At 50.8% G+C, this 19,328-nt stretch overlaps 3 protein-coding genes across 3 annotated transcripts in view; all 3 read left to right on the top strand.

The window, feature by feature from the left end:
- The first annotated feature begins 422 nt into the window (after positions 1-422).
- Positions 423-5,451, top strand: psmb4 (proteasome 20S subunit beta 4). Its single transcript, XM_056582673.1, has 8 exons — positions 423-624; positions 1,578-1,704; positions 2,762-2,841; positions 3,162-3,308; positions 3,393-3,474; positions 3,728-3,844; positions 5,081-5,169; positions 5,295-5,451. The coding sequence occupies exons 1-8, from the start codon at positions 509-511 to the stop codon at positions 5,305-5,307; spliced, it is 771 nt and encodes a 256-aa protein (XP_056438648.1). The 5' UTR covers positions 423-508; the 3' UTR covers positions 5,308-5,451.
- A 453-nt stretch (positions 5,452-5,904) lies between these two features.
- On the top strand, positions 5,905-13,411 carry rfx5 (regulatory factor X, 5). The gene is made up of 12 exons (XM_056583374.1): positions 5,905-6,934; positions 7,312-7,492; positions 8,228-8,261; positions 8,754-8,836; positions 9,526-9,648; positions 10,167-10,283; positions 10,487-10,565; positions 11,392-11,590; positions 11,883-11,956; positions 12,057-12,191; positions 12,650-13,219; positions 13,352-13,411. Exons 2-12 carry the CDS (start codon positions 7,359-7,361, stop codon positions 13,409-13,411), a joined length of 1,608 nt encoding a protein of 535 aa, XP_056439349.1. The 5' UTR covers positions 5,905-6,934; positions 7,312-7,358.
- A 3,451-nt stretch (positions 13,412-16,862) lies between these two features.
- The window catches only part of LOC130376155 (phosphatidylinositol 4-kinase beta-like), a 17,736-nt gene continuing 15,270 nt past the window's right edge, over positions 16,863-19,328 (top strand). Inside the window, exons 1-2 of the mRNA XM_056583375.1 lie at positions 16,863-17,040; positions 18,851-19,199. Coding sequence (XP_056439350.1) covers positions 18,866-19,199 — 334 coding nt within the window. The 5' untranslated portion in view covers positions 16,863-17,040; positions 18,851-18,865. The remainder of the gene's footprint in view (positions 17,041-18,850; positions 19,200-19,328) is intronic.

A 19,328-nucleotide genomic window follows, 5' to 3' on the forward strand; every position in this document is an offset into this window, starting at 1 on the left:
CACTATAGATCTGCTCAGTGTAGACACCATAGATCTACTCAGTGTAGACACCATAAATCTGAGACCACCAGGCCTGGTGGTGGTCTCAGCACCACGGTGGGTTGTGTGCTGGGTGGTGTGCGATGACTCTGGGCCACATATGCTGCCGCACTGCCAGAGATATGAGCAGAGAGCAGAAACAGTAGGGAGATCACTCTCTCATGCTGACGACCAATCAGGGGCAAGGCTTCAGTTGTAGATTTTCTGCACACTACAGGTCCTGGTGTCAAGTTAAGTTTTTATCAGATATATATATTATTTTTTTTGGGGGGGGGGGTTATCAGTTTAAATTGTACTGACTCCAAAACAGTGGGGGCAGCAACACGCCTCATTGCTGTCTAGCCTGCCTTTATATTTAAATAGGAAGAAGAATTTGTGTCTCTAGGAGTATCCCACAATACCTTGCGTCTCCCAACAGCCTTTAGAAAGCCGTGTCGTCACTTTCAGTATCAATACAAACCTAGCAAACATGGAGACCAGCGGCTTGAAGCTAAACTTCTGGGAGAATGGACCGACACCGGGACAGTTCTACTCGTTCCCCGGGTCCCAGCAGGGGCCCTCCTGCGGCCCGGTCCGACACACCCTGTAAGCAGCCCACCGCGCCGCTCCGGAGACCGCAGCTTTACCGCCGATCTGTGTGGAATTCTGCCTCATCATGGGGGCTAGTGAGGCTAGGCTAGCGGGGCTAAGCTAGCGGCGCTAAGCTAGTGGGCTACAAGTCGTGTTACATGTGTGTTCGATCTCCTTCTAAAGCAATCAGCAAGTAGCACTTGACTAAGATCCATGCAAGGTCTGATGTGTTATAAACCATCTCAGTAGGACGGCGATCAGGGAGTAGTGAGCGGATCGGGGCTCCGGCTAGCCCAGCTAGCTAGCCGGTCTGATTCACGTCCCGTCACCCTGCCACCGTCAGACGGGTGGAGAGGACGGGACGTGGTCTATGATGGGTGGAGAGGACGGGACGTGGTCTCTGATGGGTGGAGGGGACGTGGTCTCTGACGGGTGGAGGGGGTCGTGATATCTTACGGGCGGAGAGGACGGGAAGTGGTCTCTGGTGGGTGGAGGAACCTGCTCCTCTACGACAGGCAGTAAACCGTACTTGGCTCACCCTAGAAGGGTGGATCTATGACCTGCCGGGACTACACTAGAAGGTTGAGCTGAGTACGGTTTGCCTGTCGTCGAGGAGCAGGTCCCTTCAGAGACCGCGGCTTCTGTGGTCGTGAGGTTGTGAGGAACCACTAGATGTTCTGTGGTTCCTCACTCTGGTTGGCTTGGGGGAACCACTAGATGTTCTGTAGTTCCTCACTCTGGTTGGCTTGGGGGAACCACTAGATTTTCTCTGGTTCCTCACTCTGGTTGGCTTGGAGGAACCCACAGATGTTCTCTGGTTCCTCACTCTTGTTGGCTTGGAGGAACCCACAGATGTTCTCTGGTTCCCCACTCTGGTTGGCTTGGAGGAACCCACAGATGTTCTCTGGTTGGCTGTGGGTTTGGTGTCGCTGTGTTCCTGAGATGTTCTGCCCTTCTGTCCTCTCCAGGAACCCGATGGTGACGGGGACCTCTGTCCTGGGGGTGAAGTTCACGGGTGGCGTGGTGATCGCGGCGGACATGCTGGGCTCCTACGGCTCCCTGGCGCGCTTCAGGAACGTCTCGCGCCTGATGAAGGTGAGCAGCAAGCCAACCCCTGAAGACCTCCAGCTACAGCGGAGCCGGAGACACCGGGGTCTTCATCCAGTCTCTCCGGGTCCTCTGTATCTCGTGTTCCTCGGGATGTTGGATATTATGTATAATTATTAATTATTATGTAAGGGATTATGTATAGAACACCGGTCATTATTAGGAAAAAATTACCCCCGACAGGGCGAACCGGACCCCGACGCGCAGCGGAGGTGTCTTGCTTCGCCCTGAAGGGGCTTAATTTCGATAATGACCGGCGACGTTCTATTCATTATCCCGCTTATTACACGGCTCCTTGCCAAAACAAAATACTTACGGTGTCATTTTTTACAATTTATTTGTTACCAGCATTCATGTTGTTGATCAGCAGAGAAATAGTCCGCCAAAGACGTTGACGTCGCTTAGCAACCGAAGACGCTGGGGTTGACAAGTTACCGGACTGTTTTCCTTGACGGCAGTCAATTATACTTGGCAACGGTGAATTATCAAATATAATTCACCGCCGGAAATTGAGAAGGGCCCATGCAAGTGAACGGAGCGTTCCACGGCATTGAGGAGACCCGTGTACTAAATTATTCTAACTAAAAGCCCAGGCCACGCCGTCCTTTCTGTGAGGAGGAGGGGTCAATCTTTATCCAACTTGCAGCGGCTCTAGAACGTCAGGTTGAGCGATCCCTGCTGTCCACCAGCCTAGTATTACTAACAGTCTGACCAATCAGACTTTAAGCTCATATTTAAAGTCTGATGACGGACGCGCTCTGTCAACCTGCTCAGGGCCTGAACCCAAAGCGTACTCCTACATGGGGTCTTCCTCAGTGGATAAGCTTGGGTCAGCGGATCCTCGTGTGAAGCAACAGAAAGTGAAACTCCTAATGACAGAGCAGGAGTTTCACTTTCTGTTGCTTCAGAGGTTCTGCTGTAACTCGGTAGGACTGCTGGATCAGTTCTGCCGTAACTCAGTAGGATGCTAGATCTGAAGAATAGATAGTTGATATGATTGTGTATTGTTGTTGAGCTGCGTGTGAGATGCCGTGTTTGTGTCCAGGTGAACGACAGCACCATCCTGGGGGCGTCCGGGGACTACGCAGACTACCAGTACCTCAAACAGGTCCTGGACCAGATGGTGTAAGTCTCCCACTACCCTGGTCCCAGACCAGTACCTCAAACAGGTCCTGGACCGCATGGTCCAGTCACCCACTACCCCAAACTGACCACTGATGCATTTATGTTTAGTGAGGTGCACACATTGAGGTGCACACAGTGAGGTGCACACAGTGAGGTGCACACAGTGAGGTGCACACAGTGAGGTGCACACCATTACCTAGTTGTGAACAGGCTTTGAGGGGCAGGTGCACCTTGGTGCTTCTATGTGTAGTAACGAGGTCTGTGTGTGTGTGTGTGTGTGTGTGTGTGTGTGTGTGTGTGTGTGTGCGCGTGTGTCTCAGGGTGGACGAGGAGTTGCTAGGCGACGGCCACAGCTACACCCCCAAGGCGCTCCACTCGTGGCTGACGCGCGTCATGTACAACCGGCGGAGCAAGATGAACCCGCTGTGGAACACGGTGGTGATCGGGGGCTTCTACAAGGGGGAGAGGTGGGCGCCGTGGCAACGCAATCACCCCCGACAACCGTCTCCTCCTCGTCGTTAGGCCCGGAATAACCCCCGCCCCTTCTCCAGTTTCCTAGGTTACGTGGACAAGCTGGGCGTGGCCTATGAGGCACCGACCGTGGCCACGGGTTTCGGAGCGTACCTGGCCCAGGTGAGCTTCACCGTGAGGGGGCGGGGCCACACAGGGGGCCAGCGTCCTATGTCTGTGTGTTTGTGTTTATGGTGTGTGTGTGTTTGTGTTTATGGTGTGTGTGTGTGTGTGTGTATGTTTATGGTTTGTGAATATGTGTGTGTATATGTAATTTTGTGTGTGTATGTTTTTGTGTAATTTGTGTGTATAATATTTGTGTGTGTTATGTAATGTGTGTGTGTATATTTGTGTGTGTGTGTGTGTGTGTGTGCAGCCCCTGATGAGGGAGTTCCTGGAGAACAAGGTGGAGGTGACGCAGGCGGAGGCGCGGGCTCTGGTGGAGCGCTGCCTGAAGGTCCTGTACTACCGCGACGCGCGCTCCTACAACAGGGTGAGGGCCCGGCACGCTCACGCCCCATCCAGAGCGACGCACGACATCAGCACATTAGTCAGAAGAAAGAGGAACAACTATATATCTCTGTCAGCACAGTGAGGATGTTCATAGAAGTACAGTATGTTCATTCAAGTGTCAAGCACTAACCATCACTAGGTTAACCCCTTCCCCGTATACAACACAGATAGCTAGGTTAACCCCTTCCCCGTATACAACACAGATAGCTAGGTTAACCCCTTCCCCGTATACAACACAGATAGCTAGGTTAACCCATTCCCCGTACACAACACAGAGAGCTAGGTTAACCCATTCCCCGTACACAACACGGTGGATAAGATGCTACGTGACTAAGTAGTATAACTAAATAAGACGTACAATGAGTGCGTACATGAAGTGCCAAGATGTAAAACATACAACAAGTAGGAGCGGACGGACGGCGCGGTTATGCAGAGTCTAGGTCAACCTTGAGTCTATTAGGGACGCAGCCCCCATCTCCACATGTGAAGGCGACACGTGGCTCGGGAGGTAGGCTGGCTTGTAACCAGACGGTTGCTGGTTCGGACCCTCAGTGAGACGCCTCACCCTGACTGCTCCTGACGAGCTGGCGGTCGCCCTGCGTGGTTGCCTGTGAATGAATGGCTGTACGTCGCTTTGGATAAAAGCGTCAGCAAGATCCCCCCCCCCTGCATGTAAAATCTCCTGCCTTGTGCTGCACTACAAGTCCCAGCAGGCACTGCTTCTTGCTCCTCCCCCTGCTCCTCGTGTTAGGAGACCACTGAAGCTCTGCTGTATCTGAGGAGGCCTCGTTGAAGGACCCCTCACGGGTCTACTGAACTCCACGAGTACACAGGCCGCTGTTGGGGTACCGGTGTCCATGGGCAGCGCTGTACCTCCCAGCGGCCACTAGAGGGCGCAGCTCCTCCGAGCGGGAGATCAGCGTTTAGAACCTGGACGGGGGGAGGCAACACTCCTCAGTCTTAGAAGCTTCCAGACGGATCTTCAGTACGAGAGTTGATGAGGTTTTGAGTCACAGCTCTCTGGGTCAAGGACTGCTATTTAGTTTATGAAAAGGGACTTTAACTTTTATTTCTTCAAAGACACACACACCACTCAAACACACACACCACTCAAAAACACGCACACACCACTCAAACACACACACACACACCACTCAAACACACCCCACTCAATCACACACACACACGCTGATTCTGTCGGACGTGTGTGTTGCAGCATGAGATCGCCATAGTAACCGAAAAGGGTGTGGAGATCATCGGACCCCTGTCCTCCGAGACCAACTGGGACATCGCCCACATGGTCAGGTAAGAAAACCACTCACTCACTCATTCACTCACACTCCGGTAGGACACTCACTCACCCACCAACACTGGGTCAGGTAGCAAGCACACTCATTAACGTGTGTGTGTGTGTCTCTCTATTGATGCAGTGGCTTTGAATGAGGACTGCGTGGACTCAACGATGTGATGACCCGGACTCCTCCCCCAGCTGTGGAACACACCTGTTCACTTCTTCATGTTCATAACCTCTTTTGTAAAATGGAAAAAATAAAAAATGTTATCAATCCAAAAAAGTGTGTTGCCTCTCAATCTGGAGCCACTGTGTACTACTCATGGTACTGCAGTTTATAAGGTACCACACCAAGCACTGACATCACTCCCACTAACCTTGATGTCATTGATTTCCCCATCTCTGACCACAAAGCTGTACTTTTTGACATTCATACCCAACTACACAAAACCAAGGAACAACGGACCATCTCCTTCAGAAACATCAAACTTATCAACACCACAGACCTCTCCACCATGATCAGCTCCTACCCCAACCCTCCCCCAGCTTCCTCCCTGACTGACCTGGTGACTCACTACAATAACTGCCTCTCCTCCTCCCTCACCATTATTATGCATATTATTATTATTATTACACACACCTAAAATACATGGGACTAATTATTGGTTGGCATCCAGGTTTAGTTTCCCACATTTAAACATTTAAAAGATGTTTTGAGTCTTTAATCTGTAAATGTCACAGGAGTGACAGTAAGGTAAATACAAAGTCAATATTTGTCATATTACGCATCTCGAGTACAAAGGTGTCGAGGCTGTCGACCTGCTTCGGTAAATACTCGGGCTCTGTAACTGGGTAGACCAGGAGAACCCGTCCAATCAAAATAATGCAGGTGTAAAAATGAATGATTGTCGGCCAATTGAATTGCAGCCTCGTCGGGTATCTACGTAGACGGCGGCTCGATAACCAATAGGAGGAGAGCAGGCTCTGTCGTCAGGCAGACGGAGCGCAGTCGTCCAATCACAAAAACATCTGAAACGGAATTTTTGCTGTATCTTGGCTCAGGTACTTTGTATTTCTTTATAAAATAATATTCTTGGTGTTTTTAATTCATCACATCCACGACCCTCACGGCGCCCTTAAAGGACGACCCTGGGCGGTTTTTCCGGATGAACCGTGCTCAATGTCACGCTGTATGGGCGCTTCAGCCCATGCTATTGCTAGCTACAGATAACGGTGCTTCATAGTGTATAGGCTGTAAGCTAGGCTAACGGCTAGCTAGTATTTAACACTAGTAGTCTGGAATGTCCGCTTTATGTGCTTCTTTACGTTCGGGTGGTTTGGCGCCGAGCAGCGAAGGGTCACGGGGAGGAAGCTAGCTCGGGATACAGGGCTAAGAGGATGCTAACGGTGCTAACATGCCGAGATAATGACAAGGCGCGCGTATCTATAATGTTGAGCTAACTAGTTAGCACGTTGCTAAATTTTTGAGCAAACGATTTACCGCGAGGCTAAAGCGCCAAGCTTACAATGTAGCGCGGGGCTAACGTGCCGATCTAACGACTTAGCACGGGGCTAATGAACCGAGCTAACTGCTTAGCACGGGGCTAACGCGCCGAGCTAACGCGCGGGGCTAGGAGGGCGGGCGCGCTGCGCACCGCGGTCACATGACACGCAGTGTGTGTGTGTGTGTGTGTGTGTGTTTGATATTAGCGTGAAGGCTATGTATTCCTGTTTGCATTAGTATATATTTTTTCTATTCGTGTGTTTGTTATGAACTAGGTCAGTATTACAGTCTATGATGTGTATAGGTGTGTGTGTTTGTATAATGTGTATGCTGTGAATTTGTGTGTGTGTGTGTGTGTGTGTGTGTTATCTATAAATGTTTATAATATGTACTAGTGTGTGTATATTTTTTATACATGTGTTTTACTGTGTATGTTTTTTATGCATGTGTATTACTGTGTATTACTGTTTCTATGTTGTGTATAGGTATGCATATTAATAAATGAGTTGTTTGTGTGTGTACCTGTGTGTTCCTGTATGGGTTTGTATGTATGTCTCTAAGAGTGTGTTTGTGTGTGTTTAACTGTGCGTGCATGCATGTGTGTGTATGTTTAACTGTGTGTGTGTGTGTGTGTGTGTGTGTGTGCGTGCAGATGGCGGTGGTGAGGAGCCCCCGCTGAAGGCTTCTGGAGGCGTCTTGATGAGCGACCAGCCGGTGCTCCAGGGGGAGGAGTCCTCTCAGAGAGGGGAGGAGCCTTGTTCCACGGGGGATGGGCACCTGGATGCGGGGGAGGAGCCTAGCGTGCTGCTGCACAAGCTTAAGAGCAACATCTCGTAAGACATGAGATATTAGCTAGCCTGAACTACAACTATACTACAACAATGCTGCAACTATACTATACTACAGCTAGCCTATACTACAGCTATACTACAACTATGACAGCTATACTACAACTAGCCTATACTACAGCTAGCCTATACTACAGCTATGCTACAACTAGCCTATACTACAGCTATACTTAAGCTAGCCTATACTACAGCTATACTACAACTAGCCTATACTACAGCTATACTATAACTAGCCTATACTACAGCTATAGTACCACTAGCATGTACTACAAATATGCTACAGCTACAGTAGCACTAGCCTATGCTACAACTATACTACGGATATACCACAGCTATGTTACAACTATACTACAGGTACAATACACTATATACTAATGCTTTACTACAGCTATACTACAACTAGCCTATACTAAAGCTATACTACAGCTAGCCTATGCTACAGCTATACTACAACTAGCCTATACTAATGCTATACTACAGCTAGCCTATGCTACAACTATACTACAACTAGCCTATACTACAATTATACTACTGCCAGCCTTTACTATGGCTATACTAAAACAATGCTACAAGAAATTACTGCAGAAAGCCTATACTACAGCTATACTTCTACAACTAACCTACAGCTAGCCTGTACTACAACTATACTACCCTTATAATTTCATATCTGTATTATGCTTATAATTTTATGATAATATGAAATACTTTTGTCTTTCGCAGCAAGAATGTGGAGAGCAAAGTGGAGGACATACTGGTCAGTTCAGAGTCCTATACTATCTATATATCATAAGATTTACACTAATATTTACCACATAATATGTATACTTTAATATATATCCTATAATATGTATACCGTAATGTATATAACATAAAGGTATACTATATGTATACTTTAATATATATCCTATAATATGTATACCGTAATGTATATAACATAAAGGTATACTATATGTATACTGTAATATATATCCTATAATATGTATGGCATAATGTATATACCATAATATGTACAGTATACTCTAATATATATACTATATTATGTATACTGTAATATATATCATATGTATTCTGTAATATATATCATTTCTATGCTATAATATATGTTCTATATCAAATGTATTCTATAATATATGTTCTATATATAATGTATTCTATCGTACGGTATAGGTTCTATATAATATGTATACTATATTATGTGTTCTACTTCTATATAATAAGTGTTCTAATATATTTATTGTTTTCACAGCATGATGTTCAGCGCTTCTCAGACAACGACAAGCTCTACCTCTACCTGCAGCTCCCGTCTGGACCGGGTCCCGGGGACAAGAGGTAGGGGTCTATACAGGTCTACAGGTCTATACAGGTCTACAGGTCTATACAGGTCTATACAGGTCTACAGGTCTATACAGGTCTATACAGGTCTATACAGGTCTATACAGGTCTATACAGGTCCACAGGTCTATACAGGTCTACAGGTCTATACAGGTCTATACAGGTCTACAGGTCTATACAGCTCTATACAGGTCTACAGGTCTACAGGTCTATACAGGTCTATACAGGTCTACAGGTCTACAGGTCTATACAGGTCTATACAGGTCTACAGGTCTATACAGGTCTACAGGTCTATACAGGTCTATACAGGTCTATACAGGTCTACAGGTCTATACAGGTCTACAGGTCTATACAGGTCTACAGGTCTATACAGGTCTACAGGTCTATACAGGTCTATACAGCTCTACAGGTCTACACAGGTCTATACAGGTCTATACAGGTCTATACCGGTCTATACAGGTCTATACAGGTCTATACAGGTCTACAGGTCTATACAGGTCCCCTCTGAACCGGGTCCTGGGGGGTCTAGATGTACTGGTCTACACAGGTCGTCAACTGCTGCTATGCATTCTCCTGCTCAGTGTGTGTGTGTGTGTGTGTGTGTGTGTGTGTGTGTGTGTGTGTGTGTGTGTGTGTGTGTGTGTGTGTGTGTGTGTGTGTGTGTGTGTGTGTGTGTGTGCGCGCAGTGCGGGGGACTCCAGCTCCTTCAGTACAGCTGACCAGCTCCACACCTGCTGCTGGATCCGCTCCCACCTGGAGGAGCACTCGGACACCTGCCTCCCCAAGCAGGACGTCTACGAGACCTACAGGTACACACCTCACACTACACACTGCACCACACACCGCACACATGAGACCTACAGGTACACAACACACACTACGCTACACAACACATACTTCACACTACACACACGAGACCCTCAGGTACACAACACACACTACACAACACACACTCAAAGTGCGGCCCGCGGGCCGATGGCGGCCCGCAGAAACATTCCTGGCGGCCCGCAATGACACACAGATGCAAGTTAAAAAAAGGTTATTTTTATTTTTATTATTATATCAATAATAATTTATACAAAAATAAATAAATATAAAGACAAAAGTCGACTCTCTCTAGCTTTCAATTAAATCTTGTGACATTTGTTAGTTTTTTTCCGAATTTTCTTTGAAAGGATGAACCTCAGTTTCGTGATTTAGACCTCACAGCCCCCCAAATTTTGGGTTCCTAAATTGGCCCTCAGCTGTCAAAACGTTGAGAACCCCTGCACTACACCTACAGGTACACAACACACACTACACACTGACGTGTTGTGTGTCCCTGCAGGCGCTACTGTGAGAACCTCCACCAGAGGGCGCTCAGCGCCGCCAACTTCGGGAAGATCATCAGAGACATCTTCCCCAACATCAAGGCCCGCCGGCTGGGCGGCCGAGGGCAGTCCAAATATCCTGAGAGAGAGAGAGAGAGAGAGAGAGAGAGAGAGAGAGAGAGAGAGAGAGAGAGAGAGAGAGAGAGAGAGAGAGAGAGAGAGAGAGAGAGAGAGAGAGAGAGAGAGAGAGAGAGAGAGAGAGAGAGAGAGAGAGAGAGAGAGAGAGAGAGAGAGAGAGAGACCCTCAGCCTGGTGTTGACCTTTAACCCCTGGGTACGTACTGCTACAGTGGGATCAGGAGGAAGACTGTCCTCAACATGCCCCTCCTGCCCAACCTGGATCTCAGCAGTGACCCGGTACTTCCTTACTCCCTGCTCCTAACTGTCTGCTCCTTACTATGCTCCTTACCGCCTGCTCATTACTGCCTGCTCCTTACCGCCTGCTCATTACTGCCTGCTCCTTACCTCCTGCTCATTACCGCCTGCTCCTTACCGCCTGCTCCTTACCGCATGCTCCTTACTGCCTGCTCCTTACCGCCTGCTCTTTACTGTCCGCTCCTTACTGCCCACTCCTTACCGCCTGCTCCTTACTGTCTGCTCCTTACCGCATGCTCCTTACGGCCTGCTCCTTACGGCCTGATCCTTACCGTCTGCTCCTTACTGCCTGTTCCTTACTGCCTGTTCTTTACGCCTGTTCCTTTCGCCTGCTCCTTACTGTCTGCCCCTTACCGCCTGCTCCTTAGTCTGTCTCCTAAAACTAGTCTGCCGGCTGCTGACTAGTCTCCCGGCTGTTGACTAGTTGTTGACTAGTCTCCCGGCTGTCGACTAGTCTCCCTGATGTTGACTAGTCTACCGGCTGTTGACTAGTTGTTGACTAGTCTCCCGGCTGTTGACTAGTCTCCCGGCTGTTGACTAGTCTCCCGGCTGTTGACTAGTTGTTGACTAGTCTCCCGGCTGTTGACTAGTCTCCCGGCTGTTGACTAGTCTCCCGGCTGTTGACTAGTCTCCCGGTTGTTGACTGGTCTCCCGGCTGTTGACCAGTTGTTGACTAGTCTCCCGGCTGTTGACTAGTCTCCCAGCTGCTGACTAGTCTACCAGCTGTTGACAAATCTCCCAGCTGTTGACTAGTCTCCAGCTGTTGACTAGTCTCCCAGCTGTTGACTAGTCCCCCGGCTGTCCCCAGGCGGAGCTGACGGAGCTGGTGCAGACGTACCGGGCGGAGGTGACGGAGGCGGCCTGCCAGCTGATCTGCGACTGGGCCCAGAAGATCCTGAAGCGCTCCTTCCTCACGGTGGTGGAGGTGGCGCGCTTCCTGGTCCACGAGCACCTGGTGGACCCGCGCTGCGCCCAGGCCAGCCTGCTGACCGCCGCCACGCTCACCGGTCTGTCTGCCTGTCTGCCTGTCTGTCTGTCTGTCTGTCTGTCTGTCTGTCTGTCTGTCTGTCTGTCTGTCTGTCTGTCTGTCTGTGTCTCTCTCTGTCTGTCTGTCTGTCTGTCTGACATTTTTTACCCTAAAACGTCAAAGCCCTGATTGTGTGTGTGTGTGTGTGTGTGTGTGTGTGTGTGTGTGTGTGTGTGTGTGTGTGTGTGTGTGTGTGTGTGTGTGTGTGTGTGTGTGTGTGTGTGTGTGTGTGTGTGTGTGTGTGTGTGTGTGTGTGTGTGTGTGTGTGTCAGGAGGTCCTTCTAAGCCCAACAAGGTGATAAAGAAGATTTCTAGAGAAACAGAGAACGTCCCATCAGACGCGAAGGTACACACATACACACACTAACACACACACATCACATACATCACCCACACCCAAACTAACACTCTCCCCCCCCGCCCCGACGTTGCCCTCCTGCCCTCAGAGGGAGAAGGAGGCGGAGTCTTCCTCCTCCTCGTCTAAACCTCCGCCAGCAGACAGACCCTCGTCCTCCTCCCTGGACGCCGCTCCCCCTCCCGGCTCCTCCTCCCTGCGGACTGCGGGGGGGCGGGACCTCCAGGTGGGTCATGTCGTCGTAAACATGACGATCTCATTGTGCCTGACAAAACATGATGATGTCATCCTAGACTACACGTGATGTCATCCTAGACTAAACAAGATGATGTCATCGTAGACTAAACAAGATGATGTCATCGTAGACTAAACAAGATAATGTCATCGTAGACTAAACAAGATAATGTCATCGTAGACTAAACAAGATGATATCATCGTAGACTATCAAGATAATGTCATCGTAGACTAAACGTGATGTCATCGTAGACTAAACAAGATGATGTCATCGTAGACTAAACACGATGATGTCATCGTAGACTAAACAAGATAATGTCATCGTAGACTAAACGTGATGTCATCGTAGACTAAACGAGATGATGTCATCGTAGACTAAACAAGATGATGTCATCGTAGACTAAACGTGATGTCATCGTAGACTTAACGTGATGGCCCCCGACCCTGCAGGTGGAGGCCCTGATGAAGCACCTCCCCCGGATCCTCCCCAGGAGCTCGGCCCCGGACAAGGCCCCGCTGGCCGTGCGCGCCTCCCCCCCCTCCCTGGCCCCTAAGGACGCCTCGGGGGTGAAGGTCATCGCCATGGCGACGCTGCCCCAGCAGCAGGGCGGCGCGATGCCGCTGGTGATCCTGCCCCAGGGCTGCCTGTCCTACGGCGAGAGGGACCGCCCCCCCGCCCACAACCCCCGCCCCCCGCCACACCACGCCGCCCCGGCTACGCCCACCTCCGTGCTGCAGCGGGCCAGGGGTGGGGCCAAGAGGCCCCTGGAGGCGGGGCCCGCGCTGGGGGGCGGAGCCAACGCCACGCCGGTCAAACGGAAGCGAGGGAGACCCCGGAAGGCCCGCCCCGACGACCCGCCCCCTCCCCCTCCCCCCGCCCCGCCCCCTCCGCCCCTCACGCAGCACGCCTCCATCATCACCTCGCTCACCGGGGGGGTCATCCAGAAGGCGGGCTCCTCCTCCCAGCAGGTGGTGGAGCTGGTGATCCAGGAGCGGCCGCCCCCCCGCAGGGGGGTCCTGGTGCACGGCGGCCTGGAGCCCCCCCCCAACCCCCTGCTGCTGCTGCAGGGCCCCGCCCCCGGGCCCCCCCCCGTGGCGGGGAGGACCGCCATGGTGGAGGTCATCAAGAGAGCCCCCAAGCCCCGCCCCCAGACGCCCCCCCCGCTCATCAAGCTGGAGCTGGGGGAGGTGGAGATCACCCTCACCCCCTAGGACCCCCCTCGGCCCCCCTCGGCCTCCTCCGTGACTCCGCCCCTTGGACCGGCTCCTCCTCCTCCTCTGCCGACGTGGGGGCCCCCCCGCCCCCTGCTGCTGGTCGCCGTGGTAACCAGCACTCCTGCCGTCCCTCCCTATCGGTGGAAAGTCCCTGACGGGGACACATGAAGCCACGCCTCTCAGAGGACGAGGCCCCGCCTCCACGAGGTTGAAGCCCCGCCCCCCCTACATGGACCGCTGCATGCTCCTCCCTCCCCCCCCCCCCACCCCAGGTTCTGCATGGCTTTTTACTTCCTCCCTCCTCCCCTTAACGTCCTTGCTCGGCTCCTCCCTTCCTCCAGTGCTGAGAGGAGGAGCAGCAGGAGGAGGAGAGACAGTAAGCAGAGCTCCAGTATTGGTCACGGTGCTCAGAGAGTTTATACGGGTTGAACCTCGTCTGGTTCATGTGTGGATAAGGTCTGGTCCTGTTCCCTCTGCCCTGGACCCAGTGGGTCACTGCTCCGGGTCACTGCTCCGGGTCACTGCTCCGGGTCACTGCTCCGGGTCACTGCTCCGGGTCCAGTGAGCCGGGTCACTGGGTTCAGTGAGCTGGTCACTGGGTTCAGTGAGCTGGTCACTGGGTTCAGGGAGCCGGTCACTGGGTTCAGGGAGCCGGTCACTGGGTTCAGTGAGCAGCTCACCGGGTTCAGTGACCAGCTCACCGGGTTCAGTGAACAGCTCACTGGGTTCAGTGAGCTGGTCACTGGGTTCAGTGAGCTGGTCACCGGGTTCAGTGAGCTGGTCACCGGGTTCAGTGACCAGCTCACCGGGTTCAGTGAACAGCTCACTGGGTTCAGTGAGCTGTTCATTGGGTCCAGTGAGCAGCTCACCGGGTCTTCACGGCTCTTCTATGCAAGTGGAGAACAGGGGGTGACTTGAGTGCGTAGGAAGGAGATAACTTGTTTCCTGTTCAGATGGCTCCCTCACTGCAATATGTCTCGCCACCACCAGGTGTCGTGCTGAATACTGTCCACAAGGTCCATAAGTAGCAAGTATGAAACCAAATACTTTCCCCTGTTCCAAGAATGGGTACCTAGTATAAAAACTCCTCCGTGAGTACTGCTGTTTTCTAAAAGGTTGCCTTGGCAACAGGCATGGTGAGCGTAGGTGAAGGGTTGCCCACAGGGCAGTATGCAGGGCACAGTAATATCTGTGGATTCACTAAGGGAAGGTTATACCACCTGAATACGTCAAACCTAAAAGCACAAACACAAGTTTATCTTAAACAGTGACCTCGCGAGCCGTTCTGGTTCCATCAGTCCTACCTTGCCATGGCAACAAACTCCTCCAGCCAGCCCCCACTTGGCCAACGCACTCACCACAGGACCCCGAGGGGCTCCCATGACGTCCCATCTCTGGCGTCACATGGGCCCCGGCTGGTCATGTGGTGGTCGGATCCTCTCTCTGTAGGATATATATTCTGACTGTAGGCTGTACGATATATTCTGACTGTAGGCTGTAAGATATATTCTGACTGTAGGCTATAAGGTATATTCTGACTAGGCTATAAGGTATATTCTGACTGTAGGCTATAAGGTATATTCTGACTAGGCTATAGGGTATATTCTGACTAGGCTATAGGGTATATTCTGACTAGGCTATAGGGTATATTCTGACTGTAGGCTATAAGGTATATCCTGACTAGGCTATAGGGTATATTCTGACTAGGCTATAGGGTATATTCTGACTAGGCTATAGGGTATATTCTGACTAGGCTATAGGGTATATTCTGACTGTAGGCTATAGGGTATATCCTGTATGGGCTGAGGGGGAGGGGGTTGTTGCCAAGGCAATGCACAGTGTAGATTTGAAACTATTTGTGAAACTCCTTCATCTATCTTATTTATTGAGGTCGTCACTTGTTGCCTACTGAGAAATGTGTACTTTAGCACCTAGTCCTGCTAACATTTAGCTCTTAAGCTAGGCTAGGTAGCAGGTGCTACCAACCTAACGGCTCTGGTCAGCATTAGTGATCCTGGATCAAAAATAATAAAATGACAAACGTTGCACTGCTTAAATCAAAATCCTCTACGTTACGGACTTAATGGTCATATGCATTATTAGTATTTAATATTTAGGTAGGACGCTTTATGCTTCCAGAAGTAGGAAACAAACGAGACTATTATTAGGTTTGGCTAAAGTGAGGTCAGAGGTCAAGTTATACCTTAGCATCCACTCTGAAGGTCTCCGAGCAGCAGTACTGGTACAGCACTGGGAGAGAGAGAGAGAGAGAGAGAGAGAGAGAGAGAGAGAGAGAGAGAGAGAGAGAGAGAGAGAGAGAGAGAGAGAGAGAGAGAGAGAGAGAGAGAGAGAGAGAGAGAGAGAGAGAGAGAGAGAGAGAGAGAGAGAGAGAGAGAGCGCGCGCGCTTATGAAGAGGAGAGAGAGGGAGACATTATGAAGAGGAGAGAGACAGGCCTTCTGTAGAGAGACACAGGCCGTGAGAAGAGAAAGAGAGACAGACAGGCCTTGAGAAGGTGTATATTTCACTGTGGAGCAGCAGCTCATGAAGCAGAAACGGGTGAAGAGAAGAGAGATTGTGGATCGGTTTTCGGGTGACCTTTTTGTGATCACTTGTGTTGTGATCACTTGTTGTGTTGTGATCACTTCATTGTTTGTGTTGTGATCACATCCTTGTTTGTGTTGTGATCACATCCTTGTTTGTGTTGTGATCAACTCCTTGTTTGTGTTGTGACTCCCTCTGAAGTGGTCGACAGTGGGAGCATTTTGAACTGCACTATGTTGGATAACTCTGTCCGCCATGAAACAAACTATATCTGATAACTGGCAAAATGGTGGCATGTTGTTGGTCCTGCTTTTAGAGGTTGGGTGAAAACCACAGGATTTGTATGTTGTGTGTTATTGTGACCACTCCTTCCTTTGGATGAAGTGATGGAGGTGGCCATTACTGTGGTTTATACTCCCCTTGTTGAAAACAAAGAATTATTGAGTGTTTTTCTACTTGGCTGTGTTTGCTCTGTTCTACTTGAAAAAGAAATGTGTTGAGAGGCCAATAGAAGCGATGTGATCTGTTTTCTTATGACTCAATGCACCATGCGGCTCATCCCCGTGGCCACGGGGGGGCGCCACACACACCTCCTGCTCGACCCCGCGGCCACGCCCCCCTCACAAACGCCAACAACCAACCCGTCTGAAAAACATGAAGATCTAAACGTATAACACATAAACCTTCACCACCGACCCCCAGATAAGCCTATTAATGAATAATAGCACATTATTATGACAAAATAACAACTAATGGATGTATTATAAGAAAAATATGACATATCATAAGTGCTTGATAACAATACTCAAGCGGAAGTACCTCGCCTCTACCTGGAGGTCGCCCCGGGTCGTTGGAGAAGATGACGCCGTGTCCGGGCGCTCCGCGGCCGGGGAGGATTCCTCCGCCTCCCGCCCCCGGCCGCTCGTCACGGCTCTGCGTCACCGTCAGCCGAAGACCGCAGCACCCAGCCCGACAGACCTCTCCCCGACACACCAAATCCCGGCCGCCCCGCTTCTCAGGAGTCTTCGTCTGGACTGAACTTTATACCGAATGGACTCCCCACGAAGCAGTGTTCGACTCCAGGTAGGCTGCCTTCCGGGTTAGAGATCTGACAGACGACCATGAGCTGGGTTGACAGGGTGTTGGCGGTACAGTCGAGCTATGCGTTCAACAGCTTTCCCTTTCTAAATCTACGTCGCAATGGAATTTAAACAACCCGGTGGGGAGTTAAGGGTCGGTAATTCGGCGTAGGGCTGATAGTTTGGATCCGGGACCACATTGTTTACCATAGCTACTGGACAACAACATTACCCTGTCTACTGGTCTACATTACCCTAGCTAGTGGCATTAACCCTAGCTAAAGGACTACCACATTACCCTAGCTACAGTACCACAACATTACCCTAGCTACTGGACCACAACATTACCCTAGCTACTGGAATACATCACCCTAGCTACTGGACCACAACATTACCCTAGCTACTGGACCACAACATTACCCTGTCTACTGGAATACATTACCCTAGCTAGTGGCATTAACCCTAGCTACTGGAATACATTACCCTAGTAGCTACTGGAATACATTACCCTAGCTACTGGAATACATTACCCTAGCTACTGGAATACATCACCCTAGCTACTGGAATACATTACCCTAGCTACTGGAATACATCACCCTAGCTACTGGACCACAACATTACCCTAGCTACTGGAATACATTACCCTAGCTACTGGAATACATCACCCTAGCTACTGGAATACATCACCCTAGCTACAGGACCACTTCAGAGCGACCTCTGCACCCCTGTCCCGTTGGGCCTGCCCCACCCGACATGCTGCTCCCTGAGGGACTGAGTTCATCGTACCTTTACCCTCAGAGGGTTGTTAGGTTGAGCAACGACAGTGAGGTGTCTGTCATGGATCCCATGAGCGCTGTAAAACCCAGGCAGTGGCGGTCGGGGCTGCAGCCAGCGGTCTCTCTCCACCAGAGCGTTCACTCTGCTTGTTCCGCCCGGAGAACTTGAGGTTCCCTGGAGAACAGGCTGGTTCGTTTCAGTTTCACCATTGGTCGGGTCTGAGTTCGCAGTGGTTTCCATCTTCAGCAGCAGCGATGCTGACACGTGTGTGTGTGTGTGTGTGTGTGTGTGTGTGTGTGTGTGTGTGTGTGTGTGTGTGTGTGTGTGTGTGTGTGTGTGTGTGTGTGTGTGTGTGTGTGTGTGTGTGTGTGTGTGCGCACTACGTTGATGTCACGTGCACAGTGCTGATGTCACGTGTGTGTGCTGTGTGGGGTTATACAGTGCACAATGACGTGCACTGCCTCTGCCCCTGTGTGTGTTGATCACATGGTCCCCAGGTGGAGCCATGACTCACACACAGATGCCACGACACTGTGTGTGTGTGTGTGTGTGTGTGACTGTCTGTGTGTGTGACTGCGTGTTGTGTGTGTGTGTTTCATCTGAAGGCATAATCACAGAATGTAACGATGCTACTCAGACTGGACAGCCCCTCTGGCCGGTCGCCCCATTGTGTTACTCTACTGCCCCATTGTGTTACTCTACTGCCCCATTGTGTAACTCTACTGCCCCATTGTGTTACTCTACTGCCCCATTGTGTTACGCTACTGCCCCATTGTGTTACTCTACTGCCCCATTGTGTTACTCTACTGCCCCATTGTGTTACTCTACTGCCCCATTGTGTTACTCTACTGCCCCATTGTGTTACTCTACTGCCCCATTGTGTTACTCTACTGCCCCATTGTGTTACTCTTAACTGCCCCCTTTTGGAGTCTTAACTGCCCCCGTGTGGTACTCTTAACTGCCCCCTTGTGGTACTCTTAACTGCCCCCTTGTTTTCACGTCTTAACCACCATGGGGTCTTGTCTCTCTCTCACCAGTTCTGATCATCCAACATGGCCGACACGGAGGTCTCTCTCTCTCCGGCTCTGCATACACTCCACCTAAGCCCCGCCCACTCCTCCACTTCCCCTGCCACCACCTTCTCCTGCCCCTCCTCCCCCTCCTCCTCCTCGTACTCCTCCTGCTCGGAGAGCTCCTCTGACTACCATCATCATCATCATCATCACCACCACAGACCACGCCCCCCGCTACAGAGGCCACGCCTCCCCCCTGGAAGTGACCTTGGCTCCTCCCCCAGTGCCTCACCCCGTAGCTCCTCCCCCAGCGGGAGTGTGGACAGCAGCAGTGACTCCTGCCCCTCCCCCGAGGACCTGCCCCCCGACTCAGGTAACCCCGCTGCCTGGACCAATCACAACCCTCGTAGAGCGGGCAGCCCCGCCCCCCTACATAAATCACAAATTCTTTGTGTTCAGTGCACAGATGTTGTGTGTCTGACCATATGTTGTGTGTCTGACC

This window comes from Gadus chalcogrammus, chromosome 22, assembly GCF_026213295.1.
Source record: "Gadus chalcogrammus isolate NIFS_2021 chromosome 22, NIFS_Gcha_1.0, whole genome shotgun sequence".
Lineage (NCBI taxonomy): Eukaryota > Metazoa > Chordata > Actinopteri > Gadiformes > Gadidae > Gadus > Gadus chalcogrammus.